The 16737-nt window shown below is 36.3% G+C and overlaps 1 protein-coding gene across 3 annotated transcripts in view; it reads left to right on the forward strand.

Moving 5' to 3' along the window:
• CERKL (CERK like autophagy regulator) overlaps window positions 1-16737 on the forward strand; it is a 52313-nt gene that overhangs the window by 31117 nt on the left and 4459 nt on the right. For all 3 annotated transcript variants that reach the window (XM_071434808.1, XM_071434810.1, XM_071434809.1), the window contains exons 4-10: window positions 3133-3196; window positions 5815-5957; window positions 12058-12132; window positions 13213-13390; window positions 13642-13710; window positions 14035-14060; window positions 14144-14252. In XM_071434808.1, the coding sequence (XP_071290909.1) occupies window positions 3133-3196; window positions 5815-5957; window positions 12058-12132; window positions 13213-13390; window positions 13642-13710; window positions 14035-14060; window positions 14144-14252 (664 nt within the window). The remainder of the gene's footprint in view (window positions 1-3132; window positions 3197-5814; window positions 5958-12057; window positions 12133-13212; window positions 13391-13641; window positions 13711-14034; window positions 14061-14143; window positions 14253-16737) is intronic.

Raw genomic sequence — 16737 nt, forward strand, 5'->3', positions numbered from 1 at the left:
GGGGTTTTTTTTGTCACATGCAGTAAGCAAATCTCTGAAGTGCTTAGAGCTCTAGAAAGTGTGAATTAGCATATTTAAACTGAAGCAATACTTTGAATTGTGGCTAAGGTGAAACAATAGTTAAAATCTGGCCTCTTTTAAGAATTGGGCAATTTTTTGTGCTGCAGCTGGGATGTGGCTGCTAGGATAAGAACAGTGACTCTTCCAAAAATTGAGTTCTACAAAAGCTCACTCCACTGTTGAGATACCTGCAAGTACTGGCAAACTGTGATAATTGGAACTATTATTTTAGAAATACATTAGTGTCTTGCAAAATCTTACACATAGTTAAAGAAAAATAAATAAAAGAAACCCTGACAGAATCCTAGCTTGTCTCACTTCTCTTCCTAGTTTTGACTCTTGCTTCCATCTGTGCACTCCTACAACCTGGACCTTTAGGCAAAAATAACAGCCTTCCCTAACTCCTATTTTTAGGGCAGAACCACAAAAGAAAGGAATGTTTGAGAATTGGACAAAGAGCACTGGTTTATGGTAAATAGCGCTGGCATATGGTAAATACCAACAGATAACTGGTGTTGGTGCTGGATGAGAAAAAGCTGTTATCAGTAACAGTTAATCCCATTGATTTTAGACTGTGGCAGGAGTGCCAGTATGTTTAGGTGCCATGTGAAAGCATCCCCTGTTTTGAAGTGTTGAACTAATTTTATATTGCTTTTTCCTTGTGTAGTGGCCAAGCCCTTGGTTCTTGTTTGCCATGTAAAGAGGATGTTAAAGTGTTTTTGGAGTATGTGTGACTCTGTTCAAATGAGGTGTACCTTTGGTGTCCTTTCTTCAGAATCCATTATCCAACACTTAAGGACAAAAGAAAGAGAAAATCTTTTGAGATTATGCATTAGAAATGGTTCAAAAAAAAAAATATTTTTGTGATAATGATTTTGACAAATAGGAGATTTGGATCCTTCTCAAACAATGAAAGAAGCTTTCTTCCTATTACCAAAATACATTGAGAAGGTTTTTTTGTTAGTTTGTTTTCCTCCTGAATTGGAACAGTGCCAAATATTCAAACACTTAGCTTTTTTTCCAGCTATCAGAATGATTTATACATGCCCTTCTGGAGGTTGTCAAGCCCTGCAGAAAACTTTCTAGACATGGTCTTTTTATGTCTGTGTTGGATTTTTCTAGGTTCTTTTTCTACTTGAATTATTCTCTATATATGTATATATGTTCTCACAAAGTTTTTCCTGAAAACCTCATTTTTTCACTGCCTTTTTGTCATGATGTGTCAAAATAGATCCTCTGTCATTCTCTCATGAAATTTTAAATTTCTTGTAATTCCCCAATCTTAAGCCTTGAGCAGTACTTCTACATAATTTCCAAACTTAAGCTACTAGATGCAAAGAGGATGGATTTGCTCTCAATCTGGCTAACAGTAGTCATTTTTACTGCCTTTATTGACTTCTCTGTAGACATGAGCCCTCTTTATTTTCATGTCCTTATTCTTTGAGTGAATTAATTCTGTAACAGTAAGCATAACTTACATTACATTAGGAAAGCACTGAGCATGTTTTCTGTTACAAAATAAATCTTATTTACTGTTCCATTTTAATTAGACTGTACTCATAACTTTCTAAATGTCATCGTGTTCATTTAAAAAGGCATGTAACCTGGTAACCAACTCTATTTTCATGGGAAGAGTTTCTTTCACAGCTAAGCAATGGTAAGATATTTGAACCTTTCTGCATTTTTGCATGATGCACACTTTTATTGGTCACTTTTCACACAGCCTACAGATACTGTTAAAAGCATTGTTCCCGTTGGCAATGCCAGGCTGAATATGGTAGCTTATATAATGTGCTTTTATATTCCAGAGAGGCCCTGCATGAAAGTGAATTCTGTAAATAATTCCCAAAAGTTACTATAGTGATAGGTGTTTCTGCAGCAAAATGATAAATCTCTACCTTCCATATAATCAAAACAACTCTGTTTTTTTAATTAAGAATTTTCAAAACACCAAGCATGAGAACTTTGCTGGTACTGATTGGGGGATTTTGAACTTATAGGCAATATAAACAAATCTTTAGTGTGAAGTGTAAAAATTGTATCACCTTTATATTGATTTTGTTTTCCTTCTCATTTTTGGGACAAAAGATATATACAGTCACTATGTCCACACACATACTTGTGTGTTTGTTTAAATAGGAAGAGATAGGGGTATTTTCAGTTCTTGTAAGCAGCCTTTGAATAGTCTGTAGAAATATGGTTGGAATAGGTACAGCTATGGAATGATTGTTTTAGACATCAATACTAATAATTTTAGCAGTGTTTAGGAACACTGGAGAAAAGCCTTGAACTATGTGAGCACCAGGGACAGACAAGCATGAAAGATTAATGTAATTTTGCATATAATGATGCACATTCTTACACAAAAAATCCATCTGCAAGTGTCATGTCAGTCAGCAAAAATCTTTGATGGGTGGCTGCAGCTGGGCTGTCTCTTCTGGCAAAGCTGCCCTAGAAAATGCTAAATGTAGTTATGATGCTCCGTGCCATCTGTAGTATGCCAGTTTATCCTGTCTTCACTGGCATTTACAGTACTATATGGGGTATCAGCAAACACAGAGACATCAATGTGGAGTGACAGATTCATTTCCTCCAGAGGCTATGAACTCTGGTGTATACTTGTGCCACCTTCCTCTGTGTGTTATATGCTGTTGTCACTGGTATTTGGCTTGATTTCATACTTCTGTGTTTAACTCCTCTTATTTTTGATTTAGCAATTTGCATATCCTAACACAAAGACAATTAACTTTGATCCTGAAGTAATTCTATCTTAACTGAGGATATGCTTATTTTCCTTAAGTTTACCAACTGTGTCAGTGCTAGAACTTGCATTTTGATGTGACAAACATCTTGAATCCAAATTTAAATGCATGAAATAGCCATGTATCTGATAGCAGCTGTAATTTAGTGTTTGGCCTTTTAGCTAGCATAACTGTAAAATATAACTTCTATACTTTTAATGCATTAATGACTTAAAAAATAATTTGAATTGAATTACTCTGTGTTCATTATGTTGGATGGACAAAATAATTTAAAATTACCTAATCTGCTGCTAATTGATGTTTTCCACAGTAACTGAATATGAAGGACATGCTCTCTCAGTACTTAAAGAATGTGAACTGCAGGCATTTGATGGGTAAGTTGGTTAGTGACTATGAAGGTTAGTAAACCTCATCATGTTGTTTTTTATTTGTATTCCAATAAAATTATGTCACTGGGTATTTAATGAGTTACACTGTTTCTCATATATATGAAACCTGGGAAATTCAGTTCTTATTAAATACTTTGGTATTTATTAATTACTGACAATAGAAATGCATCATGGATTCATAAATAATGGCAAATAAACATAAAACTCTCTGAAATATGCTTCATGTAGGTTTCAGTCTCTGTATTTGTAAGAATACAAAGATAAAGAAGAAAAAACCATGGATTTTATTTTCCACAAGTATCTTCTACACTGAGTCATTTTTGAATTGTTTCATCTTTGATCTTTGGGTAAACACTGAGAACTTCCCCTGTAAGGCTTTCTCCAGTATCCAGATCTAAGCTGGAAGAAAGGAACCCTTTTGAAAGATCATAGGCATATGTACCTCTACCTTTTTTACTATTAATTTTTTTTAGAGACACAAAAATGTAGAAATGACAAGACAACATGTTTTTTTAATTCACTGCAATATGTAAACAATATAGCAATGCAGTTTCTGAGCTTGATTTTCTCACTAGGAGAGTTATGGTTCCTTCCATGTTAACAGCACATGAAGTAAACTGAAATTTATGATTTGCAGTAGAAAACTGGCAGTTTATATCTCAGTGCTTTCTGAAAGTGACACTCCTATGTGTTAATTCTTTGTCAAAGCTGTTTGTTTGTATTTATGATTTCTCTGATTTCCCCAGTCACTATTCTATTTTTAAAGACCACAGGCAGATGTCTTATACACTCCACGTTTTTTTTGCTATCCACTTTTTTTTGGGGGACACTGAAATTTGAGGCACTTCGTTAATTTGGCTTTTTACCCCTGACTTGGGGCTGAGCTGTGGTGACAAATAGAGGGACTGCATTTGTGATGCTGCTGTCTCAGCTGGCTTTTCCTATCTGCACAGAGACAGAAACAGACAATGCCCATCCATACATTTCTTCCCTAGGCAGGAGCCTAAAGGATATTTAGAGTAGCCTGGGTTAGTCAGTCCTTAGTGAATAGTTGATTAAGAAAGTTGCATCTGATGGTTAAATAGATGCTTCTTTTTCTTAGAAAGATGTTTCTTTCTCTCTTTCTTCTTCAAGGTCTGAGTAAAATTTGTTTGCTCAAGACTTTCTACTCCTTATGCATATCAGGCTCTCACTGATTAGCATTGGAATCCCAGGTGCCTGCTGGTATCTCTATTTCCAGCCAAAAAGGCAACTCTTGATGATTAATGCTAAAAGAGTAAAAAACAAAATTAGCAGCATTTTCATGTTATTCCTTGGACTCTCTCTACACAGCACTCCAAAATCAGAGGAAAAGATATCTGTTTTCAAAAGTTTTAATAGCTAGAAGACAATCCACACGAGTCCTTCTTGTATACAAGAAGGTATACAGTTTTTCAGACTTCAAAGATTAACTGGTTTTGCTATTGTGACATAGAATTTTAAGCCTGGGAATAAACAAAAAATGAGTCAAAAGAAAGGTAAAGAATCCTGATTGCGAGCAGGAAGAAAATGTGCTTCAAACTTTTATATTCTATTCTTCAAGCTATATATTGTAATTTTTTAAATTTAATGTGGCAGTGTTTAGCTAGATAGAGGAAATGTTCCTAAAAATTAGAGATTAAAAATCACCTTGGAAATATTAATATAAACTAAAGAAAAATGTTAAAGGTGATGAGGTAATTGAATTTAAATATTTGGTAACACTAATAACATAATGAGTGTTTTCTTATAAAGATCTGACCAGTTTTACCTGGTTGAATGATTGGGCATAGTTTCACAACTACATTCATACAGATATTTGAAAAGAATATAGTTTAGGTGAATTGCTCCCAGAGTAACTCTGATGTTTCTGTCATAAATGCTTGGAATGTATTATTACTATTCTTATCATTAAAATATGTTTACTAATTTGGAGAATCACTGTAATATGTACTTAAACAAACAAAAACAAGGAAAAAAAAGGTTTGCTGTAACAGAGCTTTTAGAGACAAATGCATTCCTCTCTATAGCCACAGCAGGTGGGAGTTTAATTACGTGCTCCAGAAGCAGTGATTAAGTACCTTTGTGCAAAGGATTGCTGGCACTAGGATTTTATACTTTGCTAAATCCCTCAACTGCCTGCATAGTGTAGGAAAATAGCTGTTTTCAAGTGTTTTTTTATTTTATTGCAATATTTGGTGAGTTGTTATTGTAAGGGCAATTAAAAGGCATTGGAATGTTTGTATGGGTCAGCATTGAAAGATGTAAAGAGCTTTTCCACTGAGGCACTGAACCATGTGTTTGGTTCTTCCATCTGATCAGTTTGTGTGCATGATGTGTGGTAAGGTAAGAAAAACTTTGTCAGTTTTTAAGTATATTTACTCCTACTCAGACAGAAAGCAGAAATAAGAATGCTTAAGGAGCATTCAGGTAATGATCTGACAGTGAAGCCCAAGCTTGTTGCTAAAGAATGTTTTTAGCTTTTTGAAATATCATTATGTATATTGTGTGGGTAGCTGCTTTCCACTTGTTTGTTCAGTTATGAAAGAGTTTGTTTTGAACTCTTTGGCATTTTTGTGTTGTAGGGTGGTTTGTGTTGGTGGAGATGGATCTGTCAGTGAAGTTGCTCACGGGCTACTGCTCAGAGCCCAGATAGATGCTGGGAAAGACACAGAATATGTGTCAAAGCCTGTCAGAGCACCAGTTCCTCTTGGAGTAATACCAGCAGGTGAGAATGAAAGGTACTGTTACATTTTGTTAGTCATCTGTTTTTAGTCCCTCTGGCATGTTTTACAGTTTTGGCTACTAAAGGCAGTTCTTGATGCTAAAGCTTCAGTTATGTAAGGGAGCTATTGAATAAACGTCCTAAATTGGTGATTTATATTGATTACAAATGACTTGATTTTAAATTGTAATGATAATTTATAGTAATGGCACAGATGAGCTCTTTGCCTGAAGGAAGAAGCTGAGAAAGAACAAAAATAAAATAATTTTCAGCTGATCCATCCAAGATCAAGTTCCAGTCTTATTTCCTGACAGAAATGATATCAAATGAAAACTTTATTTTCTAGATTTTCCTGATTTGCATCTCTAGTTTTCTTGGCAGAATTCTCAGTTGGATTCATGGTTAGGGTCTATTTTAAAATGGTGTCCCAGAAATACATTGTGTGCATTATATTAAAAAAAAATATTGTGTGCAAAAAATTACTTTCTTCTCTACAGACATGAAAATCTGTCTCTCTTAAAAAGTCATCTTGCTCTTTTATTAACTTGTATCTGGTGGTGTGGTTTTGTTTGTGTTGGGGGGTTTGTGTGTCCCTTCTCCTCAGTGTTGGTATTGGCCCTCCTTGGAGTGTAGCTGTGCCCAGCAGGAAGGCTTTAGCAAGAGCTGCTGTGGTTTAAGCCCAGCCAGGAGCCCAGCCCCACACAGCTGTTTGATCACTGCCCACCTGTGGGACTGGGGGAGAATCAGAAGGGTAAAAGCTGAAAAACACTTGGGTTGAGATAAAGTTTAATGGGAAAAGGACCAGCAATGCAAAAGAAGGAATTAATTCCCTGCTTCCCATGTGTTTAGCCATCTCCAGGAGAGCAGGGCCCCCATCACACGTAACAGTGGCTTGGGAAGACAAATGCCATCACTTCCAATGTCCCACCCTTCCCCCCTTTTATTACTGAGCATGGTGTCATATGTCTGGAATATCCCTTTGGTCAGCTGGGCTCACCTGTCCTGGCTGTGTCTCCTCTCACCTTCCCAGGCACCCCCAACTTCCTTACCAGCATGGCAGTGAGAAAAAGAAGAAATGGCTTTGTCTCTGTGTAAGCTCTGCTCAGCAATAACAAAAACATCTCTGTATTATCAATCTTGTGTTCAGCACAAATCCAAAACACAGCCCCTAGCAGCCATTGGGAAGAAAATTAACTACCCTAGCCAAAACCAGCACAAATCAGTACAGTCAGGGTTGATTCTGGACTACCAAATGAGTCACTTCTCTTGAAAAGAAGAGAGGCATTTTTGCATGAACACTACTCTCTGGTGTGAATGTGTGCTAAGACTACTTAGTTCCTCAGATGTTTTTGACTGATAAGGAAAACATTCCTACAGACAGTAAAATCACTGTTTTGAGTTTTCTACAAAAAAACAGCAAATCACTGTTTTGAGTTTTCTACAAAAAAAGGAGCATGACACTTTGAACTGAGCCAGCAGATTTTTAAATGCTTTGTTTTGGTTTGCACATATAAAAGGAGCATTAGTTGCTTCTTAAGGAGCAAGATTACATTAGCTTTATCTCAGGTTAAAAAGCCCTTGATAAAAGAGACAACAATGTCAAAGACTTGAAGGTAATGAATTTGAGTACAGAAGTTGGGCCATCACTTACCAGCTCAGTTCCTGTGAATATCTCGATGGTGTTGAGACAGAATCTTTGCAGCCCCTGACTCCATGTTGTGTGTGGGTCACTGTGCCTCTCACTGGTGCCTTCTATCCTCAGTTTAAGACCAATATGTTGTGATCAGAAAGGACTTTTAAACCCAAAAGAATTCCATAGGGTTTCTTACACAGAATGGCATAGATTTTGTGAAAGAGGATCTGAACAGTTTATAAAATGATATTGTAAGAAATTCCTAATAGGTTCTTAAAAACAATCTGTTGTTTGTTTGATTTCCATATTCCTGATATTCCATGAGGTGCTCAGTTAGGAAACAGGTAAGTATGATACTTGTTCTCATGAGGATGCAGCTCTGGTCAGTTAATTTTTTTTCCCCATCAGAAATCCATTGTACAACATTATTAGGATTTTCCAGCCAAGTAGGATCAACAACTGAATTACAGGATAGTATTATGTGGGTGGTGTAAAATCTGGTTTTAGTCTCTATAATAAGTACCTAAGACAGCATTTTGAACTTTCAGTCTTCTTGATGGGAAGAAGATGCTTTTGAAACAATTTACCTCCTGAAGAGAGAGGTCCAGAGGGGAGTATGTTTTTACTGAAATACTCTACTGAGCTGCCTTATTGTGGTCCAAATCAAATGGATGAGATGTGGGGAAGCCTGCAGTTGTACTGCTGGCCATTAGCAAGAGTGTTTGTTGCTATGGGAACTACTGCTAAGAAACTGTATGGAGGGGGAAACAGAGAAAGGGGAGGGGGAACTGTGGAAGGACATTAAAAAAGCTATCCAGTTGTTACAGAATAAGAGACAATCTATATCTGATGCCTGTGAACCTTTTGATCCAAAGGGGTCCCTATAAATAAATTCGTGATTCCAAATTAATTCAGAAAATAAAATATTACTGAGGGATTTTTAATTTCTGTGATATTTCAGGCAAAGAACCAAAATGTTGGTGCAGTTTTCATCAGAATTTTAGCTATGCTTGACTAGGAAGTCATTACATCACATTTATCTGTTTGGATGGGGGAGACATTAACAGCCTTATGAATATTCATGTTGTCTGGTTAATTAAGTTAATTGTACTGCAGAAGTGCTTGCACTTCCAAGGACAATTTTTTTCCTCTACAATTTCTGTTTGGTACCTTCATCAGTCATGACCTGCAGATACTCTGTTCTTACTGAGATGCTTTTGCACTTTTGGTGGGAAGGAGGTGGAAGGAAGTTGTTTGTAATGTCAGGAAAATCGGTTGATATTTTGAACAGGATTTCATTTTGGAGTAATAAAATCTTTGTTTCTGTAAAAAAATGCTAATGATAGAGATGCTGGAATTGTATGGATAAAACCTTTTCACATTAAATTGAGTAGCTGAAGTGAGAACTAAAAATGTGACTTACTAATGTGTGAGCAGTGCAAGTCATGGACATCAAAGGCTTTTAGTTCTGAAGTAATATGATAGCGTTCACGGGAACAGTTGTTATTGGTAAATAATATCTTGAGCTTGCAGAGGGGAAAAGAGATTACTTGGGAGTATGAATAATGGCATTAAAACCATTATCGAATCACCATTTAAATAAGAAAGGCTCGGTTCCTTATTTTTGTATATTTTTCTACCTTGTTTATAGGCTGCATGTTTTGGGTTTGCTTGTTTGTTTTGGTTTGGATTATTTTGTCTGGCATCCTGCTTGTATGGGACTTAGTTAATAAGGCACATTATTCAGTCATTATTGGGATTAAAACTGCTGGTAGGCATGTGCTAAGTGGAGTTTTTAGAGAATATGATGGTGCTTGCTCCCACAAAACTGTGCTTGGCCTAGTTCTTCAACTTGTGGAAGGGTGGATGTGGTGCTTTTGTTTTTGAGCGCAGAACTTGTTTTATCTTCCTCAGAGTCCTGAAAGGGTGGGATTTTGCCTTGTTTACTTCTGCAAATGTTAATGAGCTCCAAAGATTTAAGAGAAGGATGCAATTACTTGTGCCTATCCTGTTTAGTAGGAATGAGATTTAGGTCTCATTAAAGTCAGTTTGAAGATTGGTACCGACTTCAGCTGTGGTTGTTTGGTATCTTGCTGCCATCTGCATTGATAAATTACTCTTAAATCACGTTTGCAGCTTAAACTCATACCAAGCTTGATCTTCCAAACTATATTCCACCTTGTGCTCTTTAATTAGCTTGATCTTCAGTGAGAAGTGAAACATTTTTTTTAGAATAACAACGGCCCTGTCTTGACACGCAGGAAGTAAGCACGATGTGCCTGACTTGTAACAATCTGCTGCTTGTATGTGTGATTTCCTTTGTTTTGGAGACATACTCATAACAGTTGATAAGAGCTGTATAATGCTGATTGAAGGAAATATTTGAGTATTCTTAATTACATCTCTAGCTACCTTCACTGGCAAAGCAGAACTAGTTGGATCTGGAAGTTAAATCAAACATGAAGTCATTCAAACATGAAATATGTTGGGCATATACTTGCAGTATTCTGGGAAGAATTGCTTTTTAGGTCAAATGTAGGGGTTTTTGTAGGTTTTGGGTACTTGTTACCTTAAAAGATGTACCTCACTTCCTTCATATAGCAGGAACACAGAGCTCCTCTCTTTGATGTTTTGACAGCTTTCCATGAAGTTCTGAATTACTTTCAGAGGCTAAGGTGCACTAAGGATGTAACAGGTGATCTGTGAGATTCCCAGTTATACTAATTTTTTTTTATTTAGAGAAATTATTGGAAAAAAATCAAAGATATATTCCTGAATAAGAATGGCATGATGCCTTTAGAGCTTTGTAATGATGTACATCAGTCTTGGCAAATTCAGGATTTTTTTCTACACTCTACATGACATAAAAACAGAATTTGAGGATAAGCAAAATTTTTCAATCTGGTACATTATGCTTTAAAACTTTAAAGCATGATGTACCAGATTGAAAAATTTTGCTTATCCTCAAATTCTGTTTTTATTTAAATATTGAGTATTTATTTAAATATTTAAATATTTATTTAAATATTGAATGCCTGTTCCTTGACACGTGGTAGTCTTTTCCTTTCTTCCCTTCTTTCCCCTACTTAAGAAATACAAGTAATTCTTCCATAAAACTTAGGGCAAATTTAACATCCAGAACTGTCTATTTCTCCTGTAGATTATTATCAAATAATTTTCTTGTTTCAATTATTTATAATTGAAAATCTATCTGAGCTCATTTTTATATCGAAATGTTAGGTTCCAAACTGTTCGTAGGTAATTTTTGTTTCTTTTAATTAAACTTTTATTGAATTATTCATCCCTTAATTAGTGATATGAAGAAGTCAATATTCTGCCTGTTTGGTGGCAGGCCTTTATTTTTCCAGACGTGAATTCTTTTGCTGCTTGGCTAAGTAATGCCAGAAATGTGAAAAATAAATTTGAAATTTTTTAAAAACTACTCCTATTTAGGAAAGACACAACTGCTCCTTCTTCATGATTTTAAACATAAATTTATATTCAAAAGTCAGCTGATGCACAGTATTTTATGTCCTAGGCATTAAAGCAGAAGAGCAAAATTTACATATATATCTCCATGTTTCTTACCCAGGCAAAGTGCCTTGAGATATTAATCACAACCAGTCATGGGCCTTCAGAGCTCTGCTTCTTTCTTTTGCAAACTGACAGCTGATTTTCCACTCTCTTTTTCAACTCTGTGCTGACATTGCCGGGTTTTGACTTTTTCTTCTATTTACCACCTGATTTATTCACTCCCTTGTCTCAAAATCTGTTCTTCTCTTCTCTCTGGTAGCTGGTAGAACGACTGGCTGCCAGCATGCAGGCAGTGACAGATAAAAGTGAGATGGATCAGTCTGGGTGCACTGAGTGCAAGTCCCCTCTTTGTCAGATGTCACATTCTGCCTGCCCTGTTTTTCAGTCATTGAGTTCTTAGTTGTGAAGCTGATGTGCAGTAATTAATTTTATTCACTATTCCAAGAGTCTAAAATGTAGCCTGCAAGAAGCACAGCAGCTATCTTTGACTAGATTAAATATCATTTGGCTTGAAAAATGTACAGTTTTACACTGTCTGGTATTATTTTACCAACCTAAAAGTATTCCCCAAATACATTTTATTATAATCTGTCTCCAGTTCCTTAGTACAGCACTTGGGTATGTAAGAGATGATGATTAAGAAGATGATTTAAAAAAATCCAAGCAGGCAATATTTTGGAAAGCTTGTTTCTCCCACTGCTTTGTTTTTATGGCACTTATGAATGAATTTGCCAAGAAGATTTTATGGACCTCTGGAAGTTTTAAAGGTTTTAATTTAATACTATTCAGCATTTCTGCTGTTAACAAGAGAATTTATGGGCAGGCTTTTTTTTTTTTTAATATGCAGTAATTAAAAATGCTGTGTATGTTTGTTCTGGTTATTCTGTATCTCTCATGGTTTTTTACAGCTTTTTTTTTTTTTTTTCACTTTTACAGGTACTACAAATATTTTGGCCCATACTCTCTATGGTATTAAACATGCAGTGACTGCAGCACTGCACATTGTAATGGGTAAATATTTTTACATTTTACATTCACTTCCAGAATTTATAAATAATAAAGCAGTGTGTAGAAGTTTGTCATAACCAGTTGCTTGGTAAAGATAGCATTTTGCTGTGTCACTGTAACCTATATTGTAAGGCTTTTAAATCCAAATGATTCTATCCTGGTTTTAGCTCCAGGTGCATTTATTTTAATTACTAACAGTTTCTATAAGAAAGCTTTATTCATAGAAAAGCTGTATAATTTGCCACTGGGTCTGCACAATAAATGGGGTTTGAATGTGAAAATGTAATTATGCTAAAAGGGAAAAGTAGGTTGCTAGTGCAAACCTTATTTTTGGGTCTTAGAAACAGCAAATACTTTGTCATAAAATGTTAATTTTACTCTCAAAGCAGTCTTTATTTATAACTTATTTTAAATTAAAGAGAAAAAAGATTAAGGTCCCTCTTGAGTATCTCTTCTCTTGGTCTTGCAGTCTGCAGTGGAAGAGCCTTTGCTCTATTTCTCAAGTCATAATACAAAATGCTTTACAGGCAAAATGTAAACCTGTCTTTCTTTAAAAATCAGAGACACTGAATGCAGGGTCTATTAAAGAAAAAGTTATATCCTATCTTGAACAGAATTATATGTTTATATTTTATAACTGTAAACATGAGTACCTTTAAAACCTATGTTTAAGAGTTCCCATATATCCTCCAGTACAATGTGCAGTCATTACATATATTTGGTGAAACAGTTACAGAGATTTATGCAAATATTAGCAATATTACATTTTCCTTGATTCTACTTGAAATTGTGAAATTGATTGTTGAAAATGTGCATAGAATTAAGACCCTTTGCAGTCTTATGAAGTAGCTGAATGTTTTACCATAGCTTTAACATTTTCAAGCATCTGAAATTACTACTTTGATAGAGTCTTAATTTTATCTAGATTGATTCTGGTTTTGATTAGTAAAATTCATTTCCTGGAGACAGGGAGGAGTCTGAAGGGTTTTTTGCCCAGCTAAAGTAGATGAAAAAGAAATGGTAAGTTGTGTGTCCTTTGAAATATAAATTTTTCTTTTCTCTTGTCTATCTGTGAAACTTTAGGACACATCCAAGCAGTAGATGTGTGTACCTTCAGCACTGGGAGGAGGCTGCTGCGCTTTGGGTTCTCGGCCATGTTTGGGTTTGGGGCGAGGACGCTGGCTTTGGCAGAGAGGCACCGCTGGATGCCCTCCAGCCAAAGGAAGGATTTTGCTTTCATCAAAACCCTGGCAGATCTCAGGTATGCCAAGAGATGTTATTATTTTCTTGAGGAAAGGGAAATAATAAATCTCATAAAGACAGAGAGAGCGGTAGTTTATCTTAGTTGCAGACAGATTAACTCAGATGTGATGTATATCCCTCTTACAAATTAAAGAGGAGATAAATTGTGTACACTCAGAATCTCCTAAAAAATCACCTTAACTTTGATAAAAGTGTGTCTAACAGTCAGAATACTGGTTTATATCACAGTAAATGTCATTACTTTTCTAGGCCAGAGGAATGTGAATTATCATTTCTCCCTCTACAAATTCCACAGGAAGACACTGATGAGAAGGACAGGTAAGTAGAACTGACTCAAGCAATTCCAAAGCTACAGAAATGTGTCTTTGAAGAATAAAATTGTACAGATTCTTTACTTTGTTCAAATTTAATCAGCAGGTGATATAATATTAAAAAATATTTATTTTGACAACTGCAAACTTGTACATATTGTAAAGTGTTTCCTGTAGACTGTTATAGAGGATCTTGTTACAAGGCAGTCTTCCACTCAGTATTACTGATTTTTTCAGTTCCACTAATATGTTACTTTTTAAATAAAGTATATGTTGCTTAAATGTGCTACTGACTTTAATTTTTTTTACCTACATGCTTCCACCCTTTTAGAAAGAGGAAAGAGAGAACGAAAAAAGGTGAGTTTCTGCTTTTAGGATTTTTTAAAAGTGAACCATGGCTGATTAACTGGAGTAATATAGAATTACTCTGTTATATTTAGGTAGCAAGGATCAATGGCAGAAAATTCAGGGTCACTTCCTGAATGTGAGCATTATGGCAATCCCTTGTCTGTGTTCAATGGCACCAAGAGGCTTGGCACCTAATACGAGGTCAGTATGGGTTTAGAGAATTAGTCATGTCTATAAATTCTGACATCTTACCTTAAGACCTTGGCTTTTCCGAGAATATGAGCCTATGTTTAGGTAGTCTAGTCCCTCTGGACTGGGGGAGGGAGCATAGACTGCAGCAGACTTGATAATCCCAGGAATTGTAATCAGTTTTTGGATCAGGCAAATAAGGTCAAGCAGTCTAACTAGAATTATGAGTGGATAATTGCTGTGATTAAATTAGTTGGCAAGTCTGACTTAAGTAGTAGTCATGGAGCAGTCATCTGTCATAGGATTTGGCTTTATGGGGAAACTTCACCCTTAGATTTAATTTTATTTTTTCAAATATAAAAGTGGCCCTTGTCTTCTGCTCTACAGCCAGCAAAAATGAAATATGAGTCTTTCTCATGTTTTTAAGGACTAAAGTTCACAGTTGTCTTTTTCTTATTATTATTTCTGTTTGATTTTCCTCAGAACTTGAGAAATGAAGCTTCTACATGCAGAGTTTGGGGCAACAAAGGAGTATGTAACCTGGTTGTTGACACTGACTCATTTTGCCTTTAGCTCCTTGTTGAGAGCCTGCTTTGTGCTGACCAAAGCAGTTCTTAGGTGGTAAATATTTGTACCTGTTGTATCCAGTTGGCAATTGAGCAGAATAGCAAGTACAGACTTTGCAGTTGTATGTACAAAATGCTCCCTCAAAAAAAGGATGCAGAGACTCATGTGAGAGTGCATGAATGTGTACCAAAAAACCCAAACACTCGGGGAAATTAATGGAATGAGTCTCTTTTCTTTCATTAGATTGTCACTAGCTGAAATTAGAGAAGAATTGATGAGGTATTTTTCTTCAAAATTACTGGCCTATTTGGTAGAATTTGACTTCTTGGAAACAGTGTAGAACCAAATAATTTATGATTAAACTCTCAATAAGAAGTTTTCTTTGCTCCCAGGGTCCCACTACTCTCACAGTCCTCAAGATAGTGCTCTGATGCTGCCCCATCTTAGGAACTTTGTTCTGCATTTAGTGTTTTTATTTTCCAGTCACTTGGAAAATTCTGATGAGAATTTTAGGTTTGCTTTCTCTTTCTATCCATTCTTCCCCATTTCTCAGTGACAGGGAATTTTGTGACATCTCTATGCAGTTATTGCAGGTTTGAATGAGCCAGTTTCTCTCCCAGTGTAGCTGCTCCATGGATCTCCCTATTTTTTGTGTGTGTGAGAATACCCTTTGTTCTTTCATCTCTTTTTTAAAATAATCTTGAAGTGTGGTCAGCTAGTAGAGTAGGAAGGGTAGACTCAAACAGAGCTTCCTTTATCATAGTGAATAACATATTGACTGTAAATCTCTTCAATATGGGAAACAAAAACATGGCACTGATTTTTAGAGACTCCAGACCCACTATAGAAGGAAGGTTTCTTCATGTAGGTTTCTTCTCCTTTTTTCCCAAGAGGTTTCTGCCATGTGAAGACTTTTGAAGTGGGGTGCAAGCTTTGGCTGCTGCCTGTAACACCAGTTACACTGGTCTAAATTTGCAGAAATGTGTCCAGAAGATATATTTAACTGTCTGTGCTATGTGAGCCCTGTGGGATGTCTTTTTCACAGCATAGGTGTTGTGCTTCACTGCAGATGGGGCTTTTTAGAGAATTAATGAGAATTCTTAGTAATTTCTAAAGATGAAAGGCCTCAGTGCTGAATGCCCAGTAGTCTCTGTGCCCTTTTATTGAAACAAATATGATAAGGAGGCAACTTTTTAAATGTCATCATCACTCTTTCCTGAATCAGCAAAGTACTGCTGTGCCAGGTGACTTGCTTAATGTTTATGTAACAATTACCCTCCCAGATAGTGCTGTTACCATAGTCTGAGAACATTCCTGATGCAGCTGTTCAGGGGCTATCTGAAGTATCCCTTTCAGGGCTAGTAGGCTGGAAGTCATTTTTTTAAACACACTTAAGATATTTTCCTAATAGATGCTGAATAAATAAATAAATAAATAAATAAATGCGCAGAAGATAGGAAATACACCACCTCTCTCCAGAAGGCAGACTCAGCAGGGTTCATGTTCATCAGGTACTCTTGTTGAACACTGATCTGTCTCTATAACTCAAATGGGACTTAGGCATGGTTGCATGGATATTCCAGTTGTTAGTTTCTGTGCCCAGGTACATTCCATTGAGGAATGGGGGAACTGACACTGGCTCACAGTCTGACCCCATTTCTCAAAGGTGCTAAAATACCCATGGTGACTGAATACTGAGAGCCACTGAGCATCTGCACTGTGGGGGCTCTTTTTGTTTAATCTCTAGTACATGACTGTTTTAGCTCATACAAAACTCTTAGTCCTTGACTTTTATTTTGTTTTGTGAAATGTATAAATAGAACTGTACCAAGAGCTGCTATGAGAGTGTGAGTTGGAGATGGCAGCCTTTGTTAGGGCAGCATGGGTGTTGGTGGAGGGGGTGGGGGAACCCACCTGCACTGGGTCTGTG

This window comes from Agelaius tricolor, unplaced genomic scaffold, assembly GCF_023055355.1.
Source record: "Agelaius tricolor isolate 1412-34295 unplaced genomic scaffold, bAgeTri1.0.p SCAF_10, whole genome shotgun sequence".
NCBI lineage: Eukaryota > Metazoa > Chordata > Aves > Passeriformes > Icteridae > Agelaius > Agelaius tricolor.